We start from the raw sequence: 27,967 nt of genomic DNA, 5'->3' as shown, positions 1-27,967 counted from the left end.
AATTCCAGTCATTCTATATATGCACAATACTATGCTACATTGGTAATACAGGGACACAATTTAATGATTTTCTTTGCATTTGTTTTTACAAGAGTCAGATGCCAGAAAAAAACAGAACATTCAGTTAACTGATTTTGAAAAAAATTATGCATGTTTACAACATCAAAAGAATCAAGACAAAATATAAACCTTTGCTACTTACAATTGTTCTATACAGATTAACCAAATCACAAATCTGTCACAATATAAATGTTTAATTGTTACAATATAATGAATAAGAACATACAGAAAATGATTTTTATAAAATTTTCCTTTGTTGTGTCTTTTAACGTATCATTGTAACTAAGTTAGCTATGCAGGACTTTTGGGGTACATGACTAAGAAGGCACCAACAGTACAAAGCAAATACAAAGCAGTTTGAGTATTTTTTTTTGTTTTGTTTTTTTTAAAGAGTGTTCTACACTGATACAACACAAGAAAAGGCAACAAAGTAAGTAAATCTCCTGGAAACTTTACAAATTTGTTCTGGATTTACAAAGATATTCCAACTTTTAAATTTCTTCCAATGCATCACATAGTTTTGATCGCAGCACATGCTACAAGTATCACTGTAAGCTTAATTTTACTAAATGTAAACTTTTCATTATTTTAGCGTGATGTATTTCAGTCACCACCAACTAAACCATTTGAAAGACCAATGTGTTCAAAACTTATGCAAAAGGATTGTTCAGTGCCTTTTTTAAGCCACTGCATTTACAAAAATATTTCCCCTAAAATTTGGGATTGCTCGAAGACACTGTTGTATAAATATAAAAGTACTATGCAAGGGACCCAAATCATGTGCGTATCTGTGTCTGCGAGGACATATATTTATACCATATCACTGGCTGTAAAATCAATCAATAAGTTTATTGATAATCAGGGGTCTACATAAGCTACACTAACATAAGCAAATATATTAATAAAAGTGTATATCTACGGTATAGTTATTCAGCAGATTGTTTGTGACATGGTATAAATATATTGTAGCACATTACGGTGGCAGCAATAACAGGGTTTCCCCTCATTCATTCACTAAGGATAACCATGCTTAACTCATCTATGGTTTCATTTGGCCATGTAATCATCCCCAACTCCTGAAAGCAAATAGTGCATTACACTGTTCACCCTGTATTGTGGATTGCACACTCCAAATTTTATATATTATCTAAAATATTGATATGAGGAACTTTGATGCCAAAGTCATGAAAGCAGAGCTCAAAAAGTTTATCAGAGCCACCAAAACAGAATTTCCTTGAATTACATGTTTATGTATTTGCATTTCTTTATCTATAAAGGTTGGAATGTTTTTGATAGTTCCATTTACATTCCTTATACAAAAAATGTCTTTACTGTTAATAGGCATATCATATGTGTCACATCAATAACAATATGCCTTTCGGTTCTCTACTAGTCTATGGGAATTTCCGGAAATATAGTCTACAAATACACAGAATAGGCAAGAAAAATCAAGCATGAAATGATGAAATAATTCACATAACAGTGTTATTATAGGCACCTTCTTTTAAAATATTCTCCAACCTGACAAAATCATGCTTCTGCAGTTGAGACAATGAGTTCAACTCAACATCATCCAATGACATTTTGATGAAGCAGTTAGTGGTTTCATGCCAATCTGATTCAGCAGTAATAGCTAAGGAAGAAAGAGCCAAAGCACCAGATGTTAGTAAATCAAACCCATGGCTTCTCTTTTTTAGGGATGCAACTTGATGGTAAATTCGTAAATGGTAAAAAAAAATCTAATATTAAAAAGAAAATAGTCAAAAGATAAATGAGAAAGGGGTGCATGAAATAAGCTGCCAAAGCTCTTCCTTAATAAGTTAAAGTTGAGGTGTTACAAACTAAATGTTTCAATAACAGTCTTCTTTCCATATTTTTCCAAATCAACTCCTGTAGTGACCATGATCATGCAAGTGACCAAGAATCTAGATATAGTTTAGCTTTTAGAAACTGAGTGAGGAAAGTGTTTTGGTAAAGATATAACGCGCAGACACGTCAAAAGAGATTTTTACACTAGTATCAACAGTCGAGTGCAGTATTGTAGAAAAGTTGTTAGCATAGGCTCTATACCAGCAATTCAACGATCAACTTCGCAGTGTTCTGATACTGCTCCTAATATATATTGTATTCATGGACCACAGAATTTTTCTAACAGAAAATGCCCTTTGAAGATGAATCCTTGTTTATTAAAAATTAGTTTTGGCAGACTACCACCACCTACAACAAATAAAAATTCAGAATTCTATATCTGGTAAGCACCCTTATAAACTGAGAATCTAAGTTAAAGGCTTTCTAAATTATCTTGAAAAGCAGACAGAGAAGTGCTATGAGGAAGCCTGGGATAATATACCAGCAAGCATCCTTATATACTACAGTAACAAACGGAACCTGATTTCCATTCAAACACATTATCCAAAAGGAAACCAAAAACTAATTCTTAATATTAATGTGAAGATGTAAGATTTAAATTTATTTCCATGAATTACAAGTGCATTTTATTCATATTAGCAGGCAATCTTTATACAATCCATTCTTCACTGCTGCCAAAATAAAGTGAGAAAAGACAGCAGAGAAATGGAAAGCTAAAAATAGAACTAGTTTTCCTAAGTTATTTGTTGAATAGCATTTCAGTTGAACACAATTCAGAGGTAACAATAGATTTTTTTCAATCATAGGCATGTGGCACTTAGACAATCATCTTTGCACAGAAAGCTTTAACAGTCATGCGAGGGCACAGTAATTATTTTAAACAAGGCAAGTTTCTCACCACAGAGAGCAGTGGGGAAAGAAAAGGAGGCACTGCACTGGAACAGAACATCTAAGAAACTCCACATTATACAATTTCAGTAACAAATACTTGAAAATATCATTAAAAAGGTATACAGTTTTAAACATGATTTAGTGCTAGCTTTGTTTGGCTGTCCTAACTCAGCATCATCAGAAAAGTTTGATAGTACTTGACAAGAGAACAGTACTTCACGTCACGAGCTCACAGAGGCTTGATTACAAATCATCATAACGTAGGCTGCAAGAAATTAACTTGAGATGGTGAAGTGCAGTAGTAGCAAAAGTAAATTCAAACTTTCTCATTTAAAGATGCAGTGTTTCTCTCAGCAAGAACCCTGAATGTTATTCGTTAAATTCAAATGTTATATAAACTAATCACCCTCATTTGAAGTGTATATAGTACATTGGTATATATAGTAAGTAGACTGAGTTTAGTAACAGCACATTTTGGTTTCTCTGCTTACTAATGCATATGGATGCCTTCTACTAAGGAAAACATTCATAATTAGGTAAATATGCCATTGTGTTCTTTATTAATCTTTCAACACACAGTGAATAAATATATTAGTGAGCTGCCACTTTCATTCTTTTTGCATAAATCTTGTAAACACTACATAGAGCATGAACTTTGGAAGTACTATACCTCCAGAATGGTACAAGTATCCACGATCTTTTTAGAAAAGGCAGGGGAAATGTAGGATTTTTTTCACTACATAGGAAAAAATGTTCTAGATGGGTAGATGAATTCTGTTAGCTAAGTTGTATTCCTAGATATTCACTAATATGCTGTGCAGAATTTATGTACAGAATAAGAAACCTAAATAAGTGCATAAGCAAGATTAATGCAAATGTGGCCTATGCTGTAATCTGTAATTGCGTATATATGAATGAGTTCCCATTGTGAGTAAACGATTACTGTATAAAGGTGAAGTGCAAAAAAATTGGGATGTCACTGACTTAAAGTGCCCTGAATAGTAGCTTTCCCTAAAAAATGCCAGTGACTTCAGTAAATCAGAAAAACACAGTTCATGGTGCAAACTTCTATGGGTTAATGAGTTATCTGCTTGGTTAATGATACAGGAGTGAAAGGAACTACTGCATCTTTCAAACCAGAAAGCAAGCAGTTAAAGTATGGTCAGCAGTGGGTGCACTTATAGTACAGTACTGCAACAGGTCAACAATGGGCATTATGGATAGGACTGTCAATAACAATTCTTCAGACTTAAAGAATTAATTGAAAGCATAAAAAGCCAAAACTACCAGTAACTGCCCTCCTGAATGGCTCAAAGGAGTTAGTGGATAAGCTGAGATAGGCCATAAGACATGACCAAGGATACAAGAACTGGGAAGAGGAACAGCAACGTTTGAGCATGCCCAGTCCTTTAAGTCCTTGTCCTACAAAAAACAAAACAAAACAGGTTTTAATGAAGCAGATCTGAACAAGAAATTGTAATTTAAAGATAAGAAAAATTACCAGTGTTTCTGTATCTCACACACATAAATTCGGACTGACAAGTTGCAGCTAATCACAAAAGTCAAAGGCAGCAGTACCAATATATTCGTAAGATTTTCAAATCCCACCCTCTTTTGCCCTTGTTCTATAGAAGCTTTCCAGGGGTTCAGACAAACTGTCTAAGAGAGAAAATTTTCAGAACTCTTAATATGAATTGATTTATTACCCACAGGAAACATACTAAACTACCAGGAGGATGTTCTAGATTGCTGTACCTAAGATGCAAAAATATTTACAAATAATGAAAGATTAAGAGAATCATATTTCCGTACCCTCAGATCCACCAATCCAAACTGATGGAATCTTACTAGCAGTACTAAAAACAGAATAGGGAGGGAGTTCAACAGGAACCAACGTTCTTAAAATGTATCACCTAACTGGAGGCAAAGCTATCCAAGCTTGCAGTACTCGGTTAAAAGGCAAATATGGGGAAACTATAGTTCTGCCGAGTTCTTTCAACAAGCCATTGCCTTGGTGGAATGTCCTAACATTTGCAGGACAGTCACCTTGGTAAACCTTCCTCAAGGAAGTCTAGCATGTACAGCAGAGAAAAAAGTTGATAATGACTACTACACAGGAAGAAGATTTTTTCAAGTAACAAACTACGTACATTCTTTTGTGAATTGAAGAATATCAGCTACTTTTATATAGGCTGTCAATGCCAGAGACCAGTCTCAAGACAGTAGATTTTGAATCTCAGGGAGTAGTGTAGGCTTGAGAGAGAAATTTAGACTCATCAAGACCACATACATTACAACAATGGGACTGGATTTGTCTTTCTGAATCATCCTTACCACTTGGCAACAGATGCACAGACACAACTGTAAGGGAAAGATGCCTCTCTCATTGCCACTGCCCCAGACAAGCAGGGACTCCCTCTATGGATAAGGATAGTGCTCAGGCTCAATAAATCCTTGGACTCTTTTTTGAGGCTACCAACAAGGATGCCAGTTGTGGTGGACAGCTGTTGAACTGGACTCAGATCAATACACTCAATTTTAATCAATCAATACCCTCACAGGAGCACAGAACAGACAATTTGAGCTGTATTCACATGTTTGATCCAGAGGTAAAAGTTTGTGTTTCATTTCCACTTCCATGATACAATCCAAATCTTCATTCAGTGGCCTATTTAAAAGTACTTTAAATTATCAGTATCAGAGAAAAATTTTAGTCAAGGATTCTGAGTAAATCTGAATAATTTTGCAGGAAATTGAGACTTGCCAATTTCAGGGTATCTAAAGAAAGGTTTAAAGTATATTAATGTAAAACTGTTAAAAAAAAAAAAAGGACCATTACAAAATAAGTCCAAGCAAGGAAAGATGTAGATAAAGGAGAGTGGGCAAGATTCTATAAACAAGTTACACATGAGGTGGATTGTTCCTGCAAATTTCAGTTTGGGTGGTTTTGGGGGGGTTTAATGTGCTATTAAAAACGATCAATGGAGAGAGTGAATAGCAATCAGCACAAAAGTACTTTGGACTAATCTTAATGATTTATACCGTCTTCATTTAATCAAAATGAAAATATAAAATCTTTTAGATGTCTTTGAATAACATACTCATATATTTTGGAGGTATTTTCAAACAAACTGGGATGACTATCAATAAAACGGTCTTGTTGTGTTTAGGTCAATAATCTCTCCTCTTTACATTATATTACAACAATAGAAACATTAAATGTTTATTTTAAAATAGAAACAATCTAGAACAAATTTTTGAAATATTTTAAGTTTACATTGATATTATGTTTTAAGAGATCTTTTCAATAACATTTGAATATCAGTGTTGCCATAGCTTTTGTTCAAGCAAGCTCCATTTCAGTTTTACTGTCACTCTTCTAATGTAATCTAGAAATTAAATAAAAAGCATGTCAGAAATTGCTTGGATTCCCAGTAGGCATTTTAACATTGCAGAGAAAATTAAACCCATTTCTTTAAAACAGTATGGCTGAGGTCAAATCAGTATTCTAAAAGCAATGACTAGATGCTAAAGGGTTGCTTTACAATAGTAATGAAATGACAAGCTACGAGTTTTGCATTAATGATAACTACATGGAGTTCTATCATTCCTCTTTATCTCTTTTACATGGTTCATTATGATTACGGCTTTATGTACCTATGCACAATTTAAGATCGATATCCTGGCTGGAATCTAGCAGTTTCCTCAAAAATTAGTTCTTTCAGTTTTTCCTTCGGCAAGTCATCCAATTCCATGTCAAACTTGAAGGGTGCTTCAGCTACAGGCTTTGAAAAAAAAAAGACAGACATTAATATTTTTTTTAAAAAAACAAGAAATTGTCAATAAAATGTTAAGACAGCAATTAGTCTGAAGTGGGTAGCACAACACACAGTCTCAATTAATTTTTATATCAGATTCTACCAAGATTTAAATAATTTCTTAGTGAACAGCTATTCAAAACTTAAACCATATTGAAATATTTGAGTAAGTGAAAGCTTATAGCTGAGTAGCTACCTGAAGACAAATTACAGAGAGACACTTAACCTTCCATTATAAACCTAATTTTGACTTCCACTCTCCCCTATGTCACCAAAACTAAGCTAATCTTTCTGAAATTTCTCTGGCAAGGTCTTATGACGAGGTAGAGTTTTTTCTGGAAAGTTGAAGGCAAATCTCAGCTACCTTGTTTCCCACCCCTTGGATGCATTGTAGTTCATTATGGGATAATAGTTCATAGTAGGGGTCTTAGGTCTTTTTTCCTACTGTCTACCCAATATATGTTTTTCATAATACATCTAGAGAATGTGACAACACCACTGAAAAAAAGCTAAAATAAATGAAAGTGGGAAAGTCATAGAAAAATTAGATTGCAAAAAAGTTAATCTAACTTTTTCCAAGCATTAAATATAAGTTCTAAATTAGGATTGAAGTTAAGTAGATCTTCCATAATGAAAAGTTAGTAATACTACATTTCTCTAAATACAAGCAAATTTGCTTTCATTATAGCAAGATTAAATCTGCAAATATACTACACATACTATGAATGTGCTCACTACCAAGACACCATCCAATTCAGAGTAAAATGAGTGAAAATAACCAAAATCTAACAGTCCTTTTGTTGCTTTTAATTTTGTTTTGATAGAAAGAAATACAGACACTACCTTGAAGGGTAAACTTTAAACTCAATTTGCAAGTACTCACCTAAACGATGAAATAGCAAGGGATTTAGTTAAGTGTCATTTATGGCTCTGTTTCTGTAACTATACTTTAACACAAGCCCAATATAATTTTAAGTTTAGGGTTTGATTTATCAGACAGTGTTTTTCATTGTCTAATAAAGTCATGCCTAAGTGTGACCAGACTCACGTAGTATTTAAAGATTTCTGACAAGCTTTCAAATTTAGGTTTCCAGAATTAATCTACTAAATCCATACTAAGATCCCTAAAGAAAAATACCCAATTTAAAGTACCCACGCTGTAAAATTTTACTCTACATTATTCGCCATTTATCCACAACAAAATATGCTTGTTCTAAAGTCCCAAAGGAAACTGCAATTCAAATATTTCCTGGTATAAGCATTGTGATTTTTTTATCTACACAAACAGTGTACACACACAATTATAACAATTTGTAATATAGAACTGATTTATATAATTTAACTATTGGCAATTTTTCAAGATCCAACTATACAAACTGTATCCTTAAAAGGGCTTCTCTGATTTCTTTAACAATCATCTACAGTATTTATGTTAAAAAATCCTTTACCTCATCACTTGGATCATAATACTGCTCCAGGTATGGATGGGCCAAAGCTTGCTCCACTTCAATTCTCTTGTGAGGATTAAAGGTCAACATTTTATCCAACAAATCAAGTGCTAATAGGAGAAATAATTTTTTAAACAAAAAGTCAACATATGCTGCAAGTTCTATCATATTAAAAATAATACATTCACTGGTGTTTGGGATCTAACACAAATATTGCCCTTTGTTTTAAATGCTAATTGTAATGTGAAGATGTTTCAGCTTACCCTTAACAGGAGCAGAAGAATAGTCAAATGTAGTTAACAGGAATGCCAATATTTTTATTTTATTACCCTTTCCATATCCTCAATTTCCTATTCTCTGATCACTGACTTCCTGTTCACATTGAGAAGTCTCAGAATGCATTAGGTTTGCAATATTCATATCATCACAGGCCAGTACTAGAATAAAGAATGTGTCTCTAGGGATTCAGGAAGTCAACTTTATTCAGCACTGAATTCTTGAAGTCTTCCCCTCTCCGCCCACCAATGTTTTAGGAGCACAGATCAATGGTTTTATGGACTTCACAAACCTAGCACATTCTGTACCACTCAGAGGGAGTGCAAAGCCAATGAACGCGGAACAACCACTGTGAGGACATGCAAAACAGAGGGATAAAAACCCCTGGGTTTTAACTACAAATTTCTTCTGTAAAACAGTATGTCTGAATTCTGTATGCAAGTGGGTCCTATCCCTGAAGGAATGTTAAGGCAATTAGAACTGAATTATATGGCAGGCAACATTAGAAATTCCTACCAACTTTATTTCAGATTAACTTAAATAGCTGGTGACACTATAAAAACTGGTTAATAACCTAAATACTAGTCCTTTGGTAACACAGGCCCAGCATGCTTTCCACTTAACCAGTTCTCTTCTCAAAACTATGGTTCTGATTCCTGATTTGAGGGTGAACCAGGAATTGACCAACATTGGTTCAACAAAAAATGTACATGTAATGACCACATTTTTCTCGTAATTGCTCTGGCAATTATGTACATGTGGGATGTAACTAGCAGGATTCAACAATAGGGAGAGAAAGAATCAAATGGTCTTTCTACAAAACTAATTTTAGGACTTTTACCAAATGAGTCAGATAAATCAAGCTTAATATTTGGTAAACATATGGATTGAAACATGTAGCAGTTTTGCTTATTTCCATAATTAGTGCATGTCAGCAATCTTATGAAGCATGCTTTGAGCTCTAGTGAAGGATAGTTCCTTGTTGATTGAATGTCTCTCATATACATATATTTTGTAGTTCACCTGGTCACTTTGTCATTAGCTACTTTCTTTCCTTTACACCAAGTGAATTGGATAGACTGAAGTTCAATTGCCCATACTACATCCAGGTTACCAAAATTTTGGGGGATGTGATTAACTGGACCAACATATAACCTCCTGAGCTGTACTAGGATATTGGGCTAGAACATTTCTAGAGTTCCTGTGTGCATAATTGTCCTTGTGAAATATACCTGATTCAATACTGAGAATATTTAACTCAGACAAAGTTCTGGCAAAAGTTAGGGGAGCTAGATTCCATCTTCACAGTTAAAATAGGGGATTGGCGCATACTTGTAAACCCAGACTTAAATTCTAAAATGGATACAATCTCAACTAGCTATTGCACTGTGTTCCATTTTGGGAAACTAGCCCTACACAGATGCCTGGAAAATGCCGTTTCCTGTACCATCTGATTATTGTATTCAGAGCTGTTAATCGTAACCCACGGTAACTCAGTTTCCTGTCTGCTGACACTGTCTCATAGAAATTTGAATCTGTGGTCTGGAGGGTTTGGTGATTCATTCTGCACTTTGTGAACTTATGCTGAATCTAAGCTATATCCACAAGGATGCAACTGATTATTTCCTACCTTGCCCTCCAAATTTTAGAAGCATGTCAGTTATCTGTCTAAACAAAAATCCTTGACTTTTCAATATTACCTTTAAAGTAGCTGGACTGCTAAACTTATGAAGAATGGGTCTGGATGACAAACTGGTCTCAGCAGTGGTAAATACGACCATCAAGTTATTAACCATTAAACACTTTTTTTTGGAGTAGGACCTACCCTACCTGGTCATTGTCAGATAAGTGTAACTTCTCTTCATTTTAAGTCTTCTTAAACTGGTGGAGACTTGGATGGCAGTTGCTAAGCCCAGATCTGCCAGAGCCTGTGTTCCCTCATTTAAAGTAAATATTTATTTGCTTGCTGTTTTGGGATGATGCAAAATGAGTATATCTTGGGGTCCTCTCGAATGGATATTATCCTTTGTAAGGTCTCATTCAAGTCCCAGTCCCCTTGATTTGTGGATTACCTGCTCTACTAATATGCTCTGTAGTTTAGTCTGCCTTTTAGGACACAGTGTTTCTTCTGCTTCCTGCATTAGAAACTGGCTTGTTCTCCTTGTCTGTTTACTTATATAACCTTGAAGTTGTCAGGTATGTCTGAAATCATGACAGAGCCTTGCTGCCAGTAGCTCCATCCTGTTTCTAATTCTATTGTTCTTGTGATTGATTCACAACTCTTGAACAGAGTATCTTCCTAGATGGACTCCCCCGTGTGCAAGTTTAGCACCCATTGTTACATTTTCTTTCACTGAGATTTGGGAGTGGAAACTGCATAATCTGCTGCTCTGATGGCCAGTCTGAAGAGGAGTGTACTGGCAGCGAAGCAGCTATTCCTTTTTCCAGATGCTCTTAAGATGGATCCTAAAGGTCAAAATGAAGCAATGCAGTTTTTTCAAATGAAGAAACACTCAGGGATGCTGAGGGAAAAACTTCCAGCACCTGTGCATGTGGCAAGCAGACACACCTAATATGGAATGGACATGAGTAAGTACTCGAAAAAGAAAACTTCATTCTGACAATGCATCTCTATCTTGAAACACAAAACAATAATATTTAAGGTATTTTTAAGATGCCTATCACTTTGGTAGCTAAGCAGTTCTGGGTCAGACAAAATCTGCCAAACTGTACAATGATTTTGTGATGTACACAAACATCCAACAGGAACACAGATGAGATTACCAAAATCCCTTTCATTTGTGACCTCCAGTGAGTTCTTGAACTGGGGTCTCTGGGTTCAAATTCAATTCCAACACTTAGACAACTAACAATTTTTAGCATATTAACTCCTTGGTGATGGAAAATTGGGATTTCAATTTTATATACTGAAGTCAAATTCATTGAAACCAATTTTGGGAAATATGGACTGCTACAGCCAATGAGTTTAAAAAAAGAGGTCATCATCATCATGTTCTTATTACGCTTCTGGCTTTTAGGGCAGCGTTGAAGCTCCTCCACTCCTGCCTGTTTCTGGCAAATCTTTCAATGGTTCCCCAACTGTGCCCCAGGTTTTCCAGCTCGGCTTCCACAGCTCTTCGCCATGTTGTTTTCGGGTGGACTCGATTTCGCTTGCCTTCAGGTGTCTATCATATTGCTACTCTGGTGATGGAATCAGTTTCCATCTGAAGCACATGACCGATCCATCTCCAACGCCTCCTGGCAATGATGGTGCTCAGATCCTCTTGATCTTGGTTTGAGATTGTTCTGGGCCAGAAGATGCAGAGGATTTTTCTGAGGCAGGTTGTATGGAATGAAGACAGTTTTGACATGTCATACTTTCTCATTCCCCAGCATTCTGCACTATAAAGTAGTATTGCAAGTACGCAGCTCTAATAAACCTTGAGTTTGGTTTTGGTGTTGTATTTTGATGCTTTCCAGACTGTATTTAACTTCCTAAAGGTGTTCCTGGCTTTATTGATTTTGTTCTGGATGTCCTGGCTTGTTCCACTGTCCTGGCTGATGGTGCTGCCCAAGTATGTGAATGTTTCTACATCGGTGAGAACATAATCCTCTATCCGTGGTGATGGTGAGGCAATATTAAAGGTCATGATATTGGTCTTATTGCGGTTGATTTTCAGACCAATTTGCTGGCTGAATGTGTTGAGCTGAGTTGTTTTTTCTTGTATATGGTGTTGGGTAGGTGATAGGAGAGTGACATCTGCAAAATCCAGGTCTTCGAGGGATGAGAAGCATGTCCATTTAATGCCTCTTGGCATGTCTTCTGTTGTACACTGCATTCCCTAGTCGATGGCAATATTGAAGAGGGTTGCAGACATGACACACCTGTGACGTACTCCTGTTTTGACTTCAAAACTGATCTCACTGTGATCAACACTGCATGTAAAGTTGAAATACAAGCTTTTGATGATGTTGATTATATGGAAAGTAATTCCATATGCCCGCAGAATGCACCATTGGCTGGTCCTGTAAATGCTATCAAAAGCCTTTTCAAAGTCTATGAAATTTATGTAGAGTTGCCGTTGCCATTCTAAGCACTGTTCTATTATGTTTCATAGAGTGAAGATCTGGTCTGTGCATCCATGCCCTTTCTGAAAATCAGCTTGCTCTTTTCTGAGAAAGCTATCAACTGCCTCTGATATACGCTGGACTATGATCTTACACAATACTTTGCTTGGCACAGATACAAGTGTGATACCACGCCAGTTATTACAATCACAGAGTTCCTTTCTTTGGTATCTTCACTATGACCCCATTTCCTTTTCCCAGACTGATGTAAATAGAGGGGCCAGGATAAATGCTGCTAATTTAAGATTAAAAAGGAGGTAAAAGTTGATAAAAAAACCTGTCATGCTTATCTAGAACATTAAAATGAGATTTTTTTCAAAGCAGTTTAAGAGATTTGGATGCCAAATTCTCATTAACTTTACTTAGAACTAGTGTACAAATCCCTAAGCAGTTCTGAAAATCCCACCGTTGGTTGCTTTTTGTGCTGCTTTCCATCTTTAAAAATCAAGACAAGTGTAAGGGAGCAAAAATATAAAATACCTTTGGGGTCTGCATTTGGAAACAGCCTGTTCCATGGTACCTTATTTTTGTGTGGCAGAGAAAGCAAGTAGTTTCTGGCCTTTAAATTGATTATACAATTCAAGTCTTCTTGAGAAGGAGATCCAAGTATACCTAAAAAATGCAAAAGAATTTCATTCATATGGAAAGTACATTGAAACAGCCACATTACAAGCTTTTGATAAGACTAAAAGATTTCTGCTTTTACTCTAATATTACTGCTCAGATTTATTTAAAAAAAAAGTGATAGATGAAGTAATTTGATATAAATAGCTTTCACAAACAATTCTGACCAGGTTTCATCATCACCCACAGACATTTTTATATTAGACTTGTATCAGTCTGTGATGGAGAACTGATTTTTGATCAGCTTACAGAAAAACAGGTACTATCAAATATGAAATGAGCTACATTTGATTCTCAACAAATGAACTAAAAATGAACCTCAATTTTGTAATATTCAATTTAATATCATCATCAATACAATAAAGAAGAGATCATCTCTTCATTCTCCAGAAAGGTTATCTGACTTAAGCAAGTGGCTTGGACTGTTCACTAGTAGAGCGATACTGTATGAACCCTTCTTTATAATTATTATTACTAATTTATATATGTGATAGCACTGAGAGGATTCAATCAGGCTAGAGGCCCATTACCCTAGATACCCAATGTGATTATAACAAATAATGGGAGGGAAGAGAGAGAGGGAACAAGGATAACAATAAAAATATCCCACATTTACATAGGCTTATAACATGCAGAACTTTATGTCTGTAAACCTGTTAAAAGTATTTTCCGATATAAGTAAGATCTAGCTATCCTCAACTGCCCTTCAAACTAGGTTGATCATTTCTAGTAGGCATCACAACAGAAGTATGTAGATGGAGAGAGTAGTGGTCTTGCAGAACACTTCAGGAAGAGTATTCCATACATAAAATACAGTGGAAGAAAGCATGGAGACAGCTGTTGGAAAGGTGGATAAATGGGTGGCCAAGCCTGGTATTGTTGGTAGGGATCCACCAATGAGGTAAGAGACAACTGTGGAAACAGAAACTACTTTTTATAAAAAGCTTACCAAGGATATGGTTCAGCTGATCAAGGTAATGTTTTCCTGGAAAGATGGGTCTGTTGGAGAGCATCTCTGCCAGAATACATCCTACAGACCAGATATCAATAGACTTGGTATAACCCTGAGGGGGAGGAGAAAAGAAGCCCTTTTGATATTTCATTGTATAATTAACACAGTAACAGGTTATATGTGCTAAAGTACTGTGGTTTTGAAAGATAGGGTACCAGTGTAATTTAGTGATTTAGATGAGTCATGCTTAAGACATCATACTGTTATATAATTATTCTTGTTCTAATAATTTAGTTGTAGCTGTTGCCAATTCAGTTTGAGAACTGTGAGTGTATTTTTGTGAATTCTCTGATTTCAGGGCCTGTCTACATAATAGATTTTAATAATGTTTAGCTGTCATAGAACACCTTGTATCAGTAGATCATACCAAGTTTGATACTACCACAATTGTAAGTAACTTACACAACTACGTATCGAAATGTAAGAACCACAGTGCCCAGAAGCATGTTGCATACTTCAAATACACACACACGGTCCTTTCCCCAAGCTTCTACAATCAAAGTATTAGGCCACAAAATACTCAGAGTAACAAGCCTTTGGGATGTGAGTTGGTAAAAAGAATAAGGAAGGACAAAAGTTACAAAAATAAGTTTACCTGGTTACTTTAGAGCGTATATCTGGATAAGCGCCATAGTATATTTACATATATATACACAAACATGTATAAATGTTTTGGGTATATAGAATTTTGTAAAGAAATCATGTGAGATGTCTTACACCATTTAAAAATTAATTAGCAGGCTTTTAGGAGGGTGAGGTGTGAGAGGCAAGAGGAAATTGGGAGGATATGGCAACAGATAATCAGACAGCTATTGTGCCTTGAAGTGTCCTGTGAGGTGCTGATATCAGCAGGGTGAGCGGCAAGGATCCAGCTGTTCTGAAGCTGTGCTACAGTTGAACTACCTGCTTCTATGAGTCACTTGGAGAATTTTGGGTTTTGAAATACCAGCCTTTGATGGCTGCTAGGACTGGTGCAGGAGAGATAATATGGGACATGGTCTCCTCAGCTCATGGGGGAAGGGCACTGAACTGGTTCCACTCACACATCGCTACTTCACTTCTGCTGTGAGCCACGAGGGAAGTGTACCATGTGTTTACTTTGCTAGTGATCTTGACAGATTTCCATGCTCTAGAAAGCTTCTGTTATGTTTCTTCTGCTGTGTATATAGGACCTAACCAGGTTAGTTAGAGCTAACTCTCAGGTGTCTGCTTAGGAAGACACCACAAAAATGTGAAAGACCACCTACAACCCTCTGCCTCTGGCACAAGCAGATGGGACAAGAGGTAGCCCAGACTTACCCAGATTGCACTGTTACAAACATGGCTGTGCAGCATAGGAGGTGTGGGCAGTACACCATGGTTGATACATAGTTGTGCCAGGAAAAGTCCTCCTGCACAGACATATTGAATCATGTTAGCTGTAACCGTGTCAGATAAACATATCAAAGCCTGGTTACACTTAACATGGTTCTGTCTACAGAGTAAAGTAACTAATGTGCTAAGCAATTAAATTCCATGAGGAATGTAATATGTCCAAGAAAAAGTGCTATATGCATATTTAAATTGGAATCTGGTAATCCTCTTGTTATTAAATTGAAGTTCTCTCTGACACATGCTAACACAATTCTGCGAAACCTCGACTAGCAGTAAAAAGGGTAAAAGGAGCAAGTGATCATTTGAAATATTTGGTTTTCAAACTTAAAACAAAAAGGAACTGAAGTCCTACGGCCTTGCTGCTGATATACCAAAATTCTAACAAACTCTCACCTTCTCTCTTGGAAAACTAGAAAAAATGTGTACTGAACTACATAGAATATAAGCACTTCATATATAAAGCAGTACTGTATACATTCATGCAGGCGTTTACTAGCCTGCACAAACAACCAAGTCAAACCCCTTACATTTAAAATCTTCTATTGGTTCTGGCAGTCTTCTTGGTGAAGACATCTTAACCACTATTTAAGTTGCTCAGTAGCCAGCAATGACATGAACGATATGATTTAAAGGGAACTCTACTGTAATACAAATCTAGGCTATCTTATAGCATACTTTTCTTGTTGGTCCATCTACAGTCCTTACCTTAGAATTCAACATAATTTCAGGTGCTCTGTACCAACGCGTGGCTACATATTCTGTCAGGAACCCTGTGTGATCATGATCTGGATCTGCGACACGAGCCAGTCCAAAGTCGCAAATCTGGTTTTAAATTTAAAAAAACAGTATTAGAAATACAAATTTTAGTGTTATAATTCACCTTGGTTACTACCCAAACTATCTTCCCTCAAGCCATTGTAAAGCTGTAAGCCATGCAATGATAGGGTAAATTTAACATGTAAATTTGTTTTCTCCATATCTAGAAAAATATATAGATTAAAAACATAATTTAACTAATCTAAACAAAGAAATTATGAATATTTTGCATTCACATGCTGCCCGGTCATTAAAAGATTTCAAAGTGCTTTATAAAAATTGAGTTAAGCTTCATAACTTTTGTATGAGATAGGCAAGTATCCCCATTTTGAAGATGAGGAAATCAAGGCACAGATGTTCAATATTACTTGCTCAAGTCACACAACAAGTCTGTAGAAAAGCCATAAATAGAACAGAAATTGACTAATTCCTGAATTTTAGGTGCAGGCCTATTCTTATCTTGTAGCTGGGTTGGAAGAGAGAGAATAGTTGGATATCAGCAGAACCACTTCCTGCTCATTAATGGTTTTCTATGATCTATCTACTGCACACTGCTACTACTTCCCCTGCACAGTTCAGTACTTCTCTTTTAAGAAACTACTGCCACCACAATGCAGTCAATGCAACAGAGGGATACTACTGAGCCATGAGATAGCGGTAGACTGAGGAGAATGTAGACTGCTGAGGAAGAGAAAAGCTGTAAAAAGATGATCAACCCTTTGGGCAGACACACCCAGTGCTTAATTTGTGCCAGGGCTAAGCCCCAGTACCTCTAGGCTTGGCATTTCACAGCCTTGGCACCTTTGGGCTTGCCACATCAGTGATGAAAAAAAGATTGCTTGAGCCCTAGTACCTCTTTCAAGACATATTAAGTATTGGACACACCTAGATCACAACAATGGGAAGCAATTCTTATCCAGACTGGCAAATTCAGCAGAAAGCGGGAGATTGCTTTTGTCTATCCTCTGGTGAAGACACTGTAGAAAGTTGAGCTCTAGCTGATGGAGGGACTGGCAAGCCTTAGGAATGGGGGAGGTCATTCCAGGCACATTTTGAAAAGGATGGTGCTTGCTACAGACTTCTTCCCTTTTCCAAGGCAGGGGAGGAGAAGAAAAAAAAGTGAAAGGGCCACTTTTTGTTTTTGTAAGAGAATATGGAAGAAAATGGAAAATTTAGAGACAGACAGTTCTCTGGGAAACTGGCCAACTGCTAATGTCTATTATCTCACTGGGCAAGTGGCTGGCTCATTGAGTGACTTGAGATTCAGCCACATGAGTAAGCTTTCACTTCTCCTTCATGAGGAACAGTTTACAAAATGGAACAGTCTACACAAGAAGTTTATCACAGAGGAACTTTCTCTCCATCAGAAAACCACTATGGCTATGGGTAGAATATTTCCTCCCAGATAAACTACCAAGATACAGAACGTGTAGGATAATGAAATAAAGATAAATATAGACAATGAAGTGGGATTTTTCCCTAGAATTGTTATAAAGGGATAATCATGCTGTATACTTAATTGTGAATTCAAGAAAAGGAAATGGCAATTCCTTACTTTATATCTTGTAGTCAAAAATAGATTATGTAGTATCATGTAGAAACTCAGGAGGCCTCATCAAGGAGAAACATCTCCCTCACCAGATGCAAAGTGTCAACAATAATCCTAAGAGTATTTCTTCTATCCTTTATTCTGCTTTTCCATTTTCTGATGGAGGCAGATTCTTGACAATTTAGATTTTTTAAAATGTAATTCTAAATGTATTCACCTACAAAATTCTCCTTTTAGGATTATATCAAATGTTTGTAATAGGCTGGTGACATTTGGAAGTAAATAGTAAAGTATGTCAGGAGAATCACATATGGTCAGTTACAAAAAACAAATTAAATTACGCATTGTGGCACCACAATACAGACCCTAAGTTCTCAGCAGTAAAAACAGAAAGGAGTTTTTCAAGTAAAAAAGTTGATAGGAAAAAAGAATGGTTGCAGCAATTGAAAGTCTCACTTTCATCGATTAGAGAGCCTTTGGTAAGATGCTTGAGCAAACAGTATAAATAAATAGGATTGTCTCCAAGAGAAAAAAGCCGCAGTTAAGTTCAATGGCATGAGTTAAACCATATTTAAGGGCTCAATGAAGTTACTTTGCTAGCATAACCTGAAGAAATGGTAACTGCTCTAAAAGCTTCATTTCACATTGTTAGAACCCCAGTTCCCGAGAGAAGCTACTAAAGATGTCTCTCCCTCCTTTCGCTATTCAAAAATATCCAAACACTGCTATCTCCAAAGGGGATACCTTATATGTCTTATACCCTCCACCCTAGAGGGAACTGTTCCTCTAAAAAAGTTTGATTTTTTAAAATATAAAATTATTCTATTTCATTTTATCCATGATTTAAATCCATCATTTTACAGATGTTTAGATATAAAGACACAAATAGGCCAAGGGTCAAACTGTCCAACAGTCATGCCCATGATCATGCTAGTCTGCTGCCAAATAGTTGTTTTCTTTCATGGCCCCGTTGTTCAACCATATACATAGTAACTGTAAACATCAAAGCACCCTTCTAGTTCAGAAGCATGCTCTTTGGAGCTGGACTGTCTTCGGTGTTTGGAAAGCACATAACAGTTAAATAGTCCTGTAGTGCCTGAAGTACCACTGGGAATAAATAGGATTAGTGCTCACAAAAGTCACATTCCATGTATTTCTCTTGGCTCATGCCTCTCGATTTTCTTTTCTGTGACTTTCTTTCTAGGGTCAAAATGGCACCTGTTATCCCTTGAGGATATACGCATACACACGGACTCTTCTACTGCTGCCAACCTCTACCTTATAAGAGGCTGAAGATTTTTACCAATGCCTGTTACCTTCCTTAAAGGAGAAGGTGCCTCCAAGGGCTGCTGAAACCCCAGAGCAGGGGGTCAGAAGACACGGGCATAGGACCAATATTCCAGTATCACTTGCCTCCCATGCATTATGGGACTGGGAGGGGCCGGCCAACAAAAGCAAGAACTCAAGGTAAGCACTCCAGTAACCAGTGTTTGGGATGAGCAAGTACACAGCTGAATGGCAGAATGATTTTTCCTAAAACTAGTTGTGACAAAGTTATAAGCCTAGTTATTGGGCTTATATTTTGAAGACTGCCTTTATAAGACAGCTAGAGACATTTTCAAAAGAAAGCTTAATTAGGTGGAGCAGAGCTTGTAACATTAGACCGACAGTTTAACATCAAAATAGAGGCTTAATTTTTTCTATACTCCCATAATTCTTGATGGAAAGGGCATTTTAAATTAAACTCTTTCCGAGAAGTTATTTTCTAGGCATAGACTACTCATGAGAGTTTCAGGTGCCAAAAAAAGAGTTCCTTAGGAAGTTAGTGGGAGAGTCAAAAATCTGCCTCAAGGTGGCAACAGTTTTTTGGCCTTAAATATATAGTTATTACTTGTGGTTCTACAAATTGAGGACTTCAATAGCACAGATATAGGTGTGAGGTCTTTTTTTAGGAGTGGTGGGTGAAATTCTGTGGCCTGCATTGTGCAGGAGGTCAGACTAGATGATCATAATGGTCCCTTCTGACCTAAATATCTATGAATCTATGAAAGTGGCTGTCACAGTTTTCATTTGATAATTTTAAGGGGAAGTGAGAAAAAACAAATCAGCGCATCTCTGTCTGTATACTACAGGACACATTTAAGATTACACTAATTAATAGGGGTTACTTGAAAGTAAAATGAATGTGTTTATGGAAAGGATAGTCGATTCACAGGTGAGAAAGTTACAATCTATTACGCAGAAACCAAGTCTTGCACTAGTTTACAAAGACTGGTCTTTAACAAAAGCTGGTTTAGCAATGTTATCAAGAAAAGCTCACATTATTCACCACAAAAGTTTCATGACTACAGCAAGTAGTTTATTAAGTCAGGGGTTCTCAATCTTTTTCTTTCTGAGGCCCCCACAACATGCTATAAAAACTCCACAAACCCGCTGTGTCACAATTTTTTTTCTGCATATAGAAGCCAGGGCCAGCATTAGGGAGTAACAAGCAGGGCAACTGCCTGGGGCCCCACACCACAAAGAGCACCACTAAGCTAAGTTGCTGAAACTTCTGCTTCAGCCCCAGGGTGCAGTCCTGCGCAGGAGGACTTCAGCTTTCTGTCCTGGGCCCTAAAGAGTCTCGCGCTGAACGTGTTGGCAGACCCTCTGAAATCTGCTCACGGTGCCCCAGGGGGACTCAGACCCTTGGATGAGAACGACTGTATTAAGTCATTGTACAAGGGAGTTTAATTTGGCTGAAAAATGACTAATTTGCAAGAAGGTTCCAACTAACCTTGAGATCACAAGTGGTGTTAAGCAGCAAGTTGGAGGGTTTGAGGTCACGATGCAGCACATTGGCTGAATGAATATATTTTAACCCTCTCAGGATCTGGTAAAGGAAATAACAAATGTGGTCGTTGCTGAGGTGTTGAGTCTTTAAGAGCTTGTAAAGATCTGTTTCCATGAGATCTTGCACAATGTATCTGTAAGCCACTGGATGTAAGGCAGCAAACAAATCCATAACCTCATTTTAGATATCCATGTAACGTGCTATATGAACTACTCATTTTTAATTTCAGAATTTAAAATTACTGCCAAGCCACAAATTTTGTCTCACGGTTTCCTTTATTTTCACTTTAACAATCACAAAACAATTTGGAAATTTTCGATTTTAAGATTTGGTTCAGATCAATCTGTTCAATGATTCTGTTGTTACAGGATTAAGAAACTGGTACATAATGTGTCAGCTAATCATAATAAAACTCCTTCATATAAGAAGTTTATTTTATTTGGCTCTGAACATGAGAAACTGTATGTCTTCAGAGGATTCTTCTCTCTGGCAAAAAGTGAATACTATAGTTTAACAGGTGATAAAACTATGAGGAAAAAAAGACGTTTGTATTCAGTATTAAATAAATGTCAAAGAAATAAAGCTTAGAAGATACCAATTTCTGACCTAGGCTTCTCATGTCCAGAAACCAAATTCCCTCTTGTATTGTATATTTGTCATGCTGGATCAATCAATCAAATACCACATCTTTTACACCTAGTACTGCATTTTCAAGGCAGATTCTTCCATCCCAACCTGAATTGCATCTCACCTGCTCCCAGTTCATCCCCCCTTAAGGTACCTCTTAGAGAGAAATATCTGGATTTGTAGATCAGAACCACATAATCCCAGTGCAAAAAACTGGCCTTTGTGTTACAACAAACACAAGGTCAAGGTAAATCAAATAGCAATAATTAGTTTTCTTTCCCTAAATCAACATATCCCTTTGAATTCTCAGACCCAGATGGAACACTACCTGCACTCAAAGTACTGTCATTCTATACTGCTTAGAGGAGAACTGAAGACACTTTATACTGATGTATAAGTCTTCCAACTTTGGCTTCACCTCATACTAAACACATTATTAAGCCAAATTTTCCAAGGGGAGGCAAACTGGGTATAAACAACAAAATCCAGTTGCACATATCAAGTACATTTAACTGCCTGTGAACAGATGCAGAATTTTTCATATACAGCAAGTACAGCTGAATTTTTGCAGACTTATCCTTTCAGCTCACCTTTGAAACAGTCTAGATCATTTAAGGCAGGGGACTCAGGGGACTTTCCCCACCACAAAGTATACAGCTACTCTGCCATTTCTGTTCCAGAGGTACTAGGCTTTATTTTAGGATCAATAAGGGTTGAACCATTCAATCTAGTTTTAAGATAAAGTGGCTAGATAAAATAAAGACAGATGGCAATGCCAGAATCTCTTGATCTAGGATTTAAAGGAAAACCATCGGAACACTATTTTTGGACCTGTTCATGTAAACGCTGGTGTTCCCCTTAGGAATGAAACCAGAGACTATTTGAAGACTTCTTACTGTGTAGTATCAAATATAAAATGCAATGCTGGATATTTTGACATTTTCTGAAATACTCTAAACTGGCCAGAGGCACACTAACACTACAGACTGGAATAAATAAGTCAACTTGAAGAAGATATTTAACTATTTTTATATTGGTTGTAGGATGAGATATATATATTGGTAATAACGTCATTACAGATTGCAAACAGAACTCAAGTTTTACTAATGTGACAAAGCTTTCCTTTCAGTTTACCAGAGCACAGCAGGTAAATTCTTATCACAATTTAATAGCATGATGAAGGATGAATGAAAAATAAAGTGTAACTGCCTCAACATGTAAAGCAGAGAACCAGAACTATCAAAGAGAAAAAAGTGCAATCCATCATTATCTTACACCTTTAAAGGATACACATCTTTCATTTGCTCAATAGTTGGAGCTCTGATAATGTCATTAATTCCAATAATATTCTCATGTCTGAAGCGCAGGAGGATTTTGATCTCTCTCAGAGTTCTCTGGCAATACGTCTGGTGCTCAAAAGGGCTGATTTTCTTTATAGCTACTCGAACTTTGTTGATGTTATCATAGGCAGAACTGGAAGAGAAATTCACAACATTAAATTGCACAGAATATTAAATCCACTTAGTCCACAAAGTAAGAATAAGAATTCTGCAGAATCTAGGGACTGCACATCCCTTTTACATTCATGAAGTGTATGATGGTCAATATGACATGCATTTTAATTTTTCAACAAATACTTGGTTGTATTGCAGCAACTGTTAGATAAATCTGGGTTCTCTCACCAGAATATCTGATATCAGAGGGGTAGCCGTGTTAGTTTGGATCTGTAAAAGTGGCAAAGAGTCCTTGCTGCTTTTACAGAGTATCTGAATTATTCCCATGTATTTAAAATTATAATCAACACCAGGAAGTATCTTACTTTCTTATCAGCCTGTAAGAAAAGTAGGGTTAGGGTTATTTTATTTTGTGAGCATAAAGACCTTACTGAAAGAAAGGTCTGTCAAAGAGTTGAGGTTTGCATTTAGTTCTGAACACGGAAAGGCCTATGGCAATTCTCTCTTGAAGCAGTTACGAGTTTTACAACATAGGTCCAACTTCTATAAAAAAATATCTCCCACACTCACAAGCCTCTTTCACTGATCAAAATTTTCACTGTTCCAGTGAAATGCAGCTGTCATGGAAGGTCTTGATTGTAGGAGAGAGATGTTTTCACACGCAGAAAGATACAATCCCAAACAAGGCTCTGAGTAAGAGGAAAAAGTTCTTGGACTTCATTCAATAGAGAGCCAGAGCATGAATCAGAGAACCCCCGTAATGTGTTCAGTGACTTATGTTTCTAAACAGGTAAAGTGATGTAAATACACCAGCCTGAGCTTTTGAGAGCATGTAGCTTCATTTGGAGATGTATCTATATAGAGTGTCTGTATTCCTTTTTAAAGTGCCTAATGTCTACAAATTATGCTTTATGTATTGAGATGGCAAACAAGAAGTCTCAGTGAAACTTCCATTATTTTCTAAAACCCAGTTTTATATTACGTTGCAAAAAGATATACGTTTACGAACATCAGGATGCTTTCTATGCTCCTATTATAAAAAATGACAAAAAACAGAAGTGTCTTATTACAGTTATTTTTGTGTGAAGAAAATGTGTAATCAAGGGGGACAGTTAACTCATAATTTGGTCAAAAATTAATTTTGTAAAAACCTCTGAAATCCCTAAGACAAACAGAAATGGTTACACAGTAGGGTTTTTTGTTTTTTTTTTAATTCCAATTAAAACAATGAGGGGTTAAACAAGTTGTGTTACATCAGAGAGAGCTGCTAAAATTTAGACCACCCAATCAATAGGCGCAACAAATTTTTCATAAACAAACAATCAGAAAGTTCCTTGTGGTTCTCATCAGTAGGCCCACTCTGCTGAGAGGCCTGAATATCTTTTGATCAGGTAGAGTAGAGCTACATAGAGGAGATGCTCAGGAAAAAGGACCTCAAAAGGAATTCCTGAAAATGGCTGGCTATTTGAACCACTCTCCTACCCCAAGAGAGATTACTTGGAAAGGAGGGCGGGGGGGACGAGACGACACATTTCAGACACTACAGTACTATTGCATATAAAACACTACATGAAATGAACATTATGTTTGCAAAAATCAAGCACTTACAAGATATTCAGTTTAGGTTACCATTACCAGTACAACCTTAATTCAGCCCTCTTGTGTGAATACATCAGACTGAACCAAAAATTTTGAAGACTGAATGAGCCTATTTAGGAATGAACAGAAGAAATCTTAGGCTGGTTCATTTCATCACTGTACACAGACCACCTACTTCCCCCTCTGTATTTGTTCTCTCTCAATAAAGAGCCTACGCTTATTTCACAGCTCATGGATGGCAGATATGTGACAGAGAAAGAGGAAGCAAGTTGTTTTACGAATATTTCATGACCAGTATTAGGCAATTGATGTTGCTTAAATATATAACAACACTTTCTATTTATGAAACACACGTTTCACTCTCAAGCTTTAAAAAACAGTACTGATGTTTTTGCTTTTTCAAATGAATACAAAGTCAGTTATTTGTGGGATAACGATATTTATTCTCCCAGAAAGCAGAAATTCCTTCTTTCCTTTCACAGAATCACTAATTTTTATCAATTCAAAATATCAAATTTTGATATGTTGTAGTTCAATAATTTCATTTACATTTCTTGAAAATTTTCCTAGCAAGTTGGGCAAGAAGTTTAGATTAGATTTAAAAAAAAAAAAAAAAAAGTAAAAATACAGTTCTGCCTTTCAGACAGTACTACCTTGTACTGTATGAAGGCAGGGTGGAAAAAGCAGGGTATATGTGGTATAGATGTAATCAGTTTCCTCTTTAGTGTACATCTTGCATATAGTCATTTTTCTCCCTTCAGATCAAAGGATCTCATCACACTAATGTAATTACTAAGTATTCATTTCTGTTATTGCCACAAAGCCTGTGTAAGCTCACAAAAGCACAAATGTAGTGGAAGCTAGTGATAAAGGAAACTGACTTGTGAGCAGTTACATTGTCTCAAACTTTGTTTCATCCCTGTGCAATTCAGTGTAGCAGGATTTTTTTATTTTTATTTTTTTCTTACATTGGCAACCTGAGTGATAACGCTACTCTAGTTGTACGAGTGGGTGCACATTTGCCTCTGCAGCATATTGGTAGTAATGTGAATAATGTAGCTACACAGAGAATCTGTTGAATGCCAAGTTAATACTACGTCTCTCACACAGAAATGTGTCCCCTTTGAGTGATTATTGCAAAACAAAGAGTAACAGAACTTACACAGGAACATACCAGAGCCTCTTTACTAGACATGTATTCTAAGACAATGAAGGACTTTAATATTAAAATTGTTGAAATAGGTACATGGATTTTCCAGTCCCTTAATGTTTTCACCAACAGCTTATTTGTCAGCATATACAATAGAAGACAGAGTCCCTACTTTAAGGAGCTTGCAACTTAAGTTATTAACTTAATACTAGTAAACAAAGCTCTATCTTGGGGCATTGGATTGAACACCTGGCCACTTTCACCTCTAAACTGATTCAAACACAGCTTGGGTTGGCTCAAGTAAAAATGGATACCTACTGCGAAATAAGATGGTGGTCTCCGTCCATTGCACAGTGGACTAGCATAAACATTACAAAATTACCATAGTTGGAATTCTTGTTGGGAGTCTCAGAAAATAGGCCAAGGACTGAAACATCTCCTCAGTTCTTAAGATGGTCTCTACCCCTTACCACAACTACCTCATTCCTCTCTCAGATCATTACTTAGGCACAAATTGGTGAAGAAGCTTATGCTGATGATGCCCATGCTGTCTATTTTAGTGGATAAGGATCATCATCTTCAGAAATGACAGTCTACAAGTATTAATTAAATTAACAAAAAAATTCCATACAGCAGCTCACTTCTTCAGTGAGAAACCACCATCATCATCAACTGTTTACATTTTCTCCAGACTAGATTTACTGAGACTGCCTTTTGAAGAAGAGAACTTGTAGACCACCACTAGCTTTCATCACAGGAAAAACTAGGATGCCTACCTGCAAAATGGGGGCAATATTTAGCATACCAATTCTCACAAGGGTTCTGTGAGCAATAATAAGTGTTCAAAGTTTTTTGGGGATTCTCAGGTGAAAACTGCTAGTCTATACCCTTGAGTTCTTAAGATAGTTTATCATTGTTAGTAAACTGGAATAGAGTTCATCTTCATTACATGTAGTGCAAACCTTCTTCCTGTAATGGTTTGTATGTGTTATTCATAGTTTCAATGAACCTAGTTATTAATTCTTTAAACACATTCAAAGATGACAGATAAACAAACCTTTTTTTCCTGTTAATGTTCAGCTTTACAAGTTGATGCAAGCATATGGCTGTGAGTGCTCTTTAACTGTATCATGATAATTTTAAATACAGATATTTTGCAACTACTGAACAATGTTCCTAATTTTATACACAATGTTATTCCAATTTCCAGCTCTGGTTGGATTTGAATACCTTTATATATTTAACACTACATTCCTTAATATTAGAATCTTTTTTAAAAGGTGAGTATTAAGTATTTTGCAAATATCTAATCTATATTGATCTCAGTTGAAGAAGCAAGTTTCAGTTAGACAAGTAATATTTATAACCCAAGTAGTTTTATAATGCCATTTTTTAAAACAGACTTTTCACCTTTTACAACCTTTAACTTTTTTTTTTTTTTAAAAGCCTAGCCTTAGGGCACCCCTCTGACAATGTACTGCGCAAAAGCATACACAGCTCCACATGCGGGGCTGACAGAACGCATCCTCACTACTAAGCTGGGCCTCTGACATGTACCCCATTCCTCATTAACTCCTGCTCAAGTAGGATGGGCCTACTACTAAAACTTAGCTCCTTCCACCACCAGCAGTGGCAGCATGTTCACCCACCATTTCTACTCCTCACGTGTTTCTTATGGAGCAGAACTGGAACAAGTGAGAGCACGTTGCAGCTGCCACTGGGAAGGAAGCCAATTCCTGGCAGTGGTCTCACCCATACAGAAGGTTGTTTCCTCCCACAACCAGAGATAAACTGCCTAGTCTGTCAGCACCCTCAGTCCTCCTTCCCCAGCTTCTTCACCTCACCTTGCCTTTCAGCCCAGCTTGGATCCTTAGGGAAGACGGTGTGGGAAGAATATTCACCCCACACAGAGAGTTTTGCAGCCCGGATAGTTAAGAAGTTATATACACACAATCTACAAAGCTACAGGTGACACACACTGTTCTAAACTCCCAATCAGCCTGTCATTTATTTAAATAATTATACAGAAAACTAAACAAACAGCTGATTGGGAGTTTAGAGCAAGATCTGTTTTATCTGTAGCCTAGTGCTACCTTGGCAACAAGACTCCAAGGGCATGTCCAGTGATAAGAAACCCACTGAAATATAGAATGACACTGCTAATAACTATGATAGGAAAACTGAAAATAATTCCAGCGGGTCAAGCCATTCTTGGGAAAAATGGAAACTGATCTTTTACAAATACATTTATCCTTTTGATTCAGTCTTCATTTAACTCAATCCTAGGTATCTCTGCAACACTGACATTTAGGCCAACTTTCACTGTAAAAAGATTAAACTTAAGACTCTGCTTGTAAGAAAAAAAATAATACTGTATTCTACCCATGGTACCACACAGAGTTGTTTCATGGATTTGCTACAAAAGTTACTCAAAATTTT

General features: G+C 36.7%; 1 protein-coding gene across 2 annotated transcripts in view; it reads right to left on the bottom strand.

The window, feature by feature from the left end:
* Positions 1 to 234: 234 nt before the first annotated feature.
* MAPK1 (mitogen-activated protein kinase 1) overlaps positions 235 to 27,967 on the bottom strand; it is a 49,707-nt gene continuing 21,974 nt past the window's right edge. Inside the window, exons 2-9 of one of the 2 annotated variants that reach the window (XM_084648877.1) lie at positions 22,616 to 22,798; positions 20,642 to 20,831; positions 16,206 to 16,322; positions 14,064 to 14,178; positions 12,971 to 13,102; positions 8,087 to 8,196; positions 6,478 to 6,605; positions 235 to 4,242 (exon numbers count right to left, since the gene is read on the bottom strand). In XM_084648877.1, the coding sequence (XP_084505003.1) occupies positions 6,489 to 6,605; positions 8,087 to 8,196; positions 12,971 to 13,102; positions 14,064 to 14,178; positions 16,206 to 16,322; positions 20,642 to 20,831; positions 22,616 to 22,798 (964 nt within the window). In that variant the 3' untranslated portion in view covers positions 235 to 4,242; positions 6,478 to 6,488. Of the gene's footprint in view, positions 4,243 to 6,096; positions 6,210 to 6,477; positions 6,606 to 8,086; positions 8,197 to 12,970; positions 13,103 to 14,063; positions 14,179 to 16,205; positions 16,323 to 20,641; positions 20,832 to 22,615; positions 22,799 to 27,967 lie in introns of those variants that run through there. The other variant, XM_084648878.1, reaches the window with a different exon arrangement.

Source organism: Lepidochelys olivacea (genome assembly GCF_965140295.1).
Source record: "Lepidochelys olivacea isolate rLepOli2 genome assembly, chromosome: 15".
Taxonomy (NCBI): domain Eukaryota; kingdom Metazoa; phylum Chordata; order Testudines; family Cheloniidae; genus Lepidochelys; species Lepidochelys olivacea.
The sequence above is the reverse complement of the archived record's forward strand: the minus strand, read 5'-3'. Positions and strand labels throughout refer to the sequence as shown.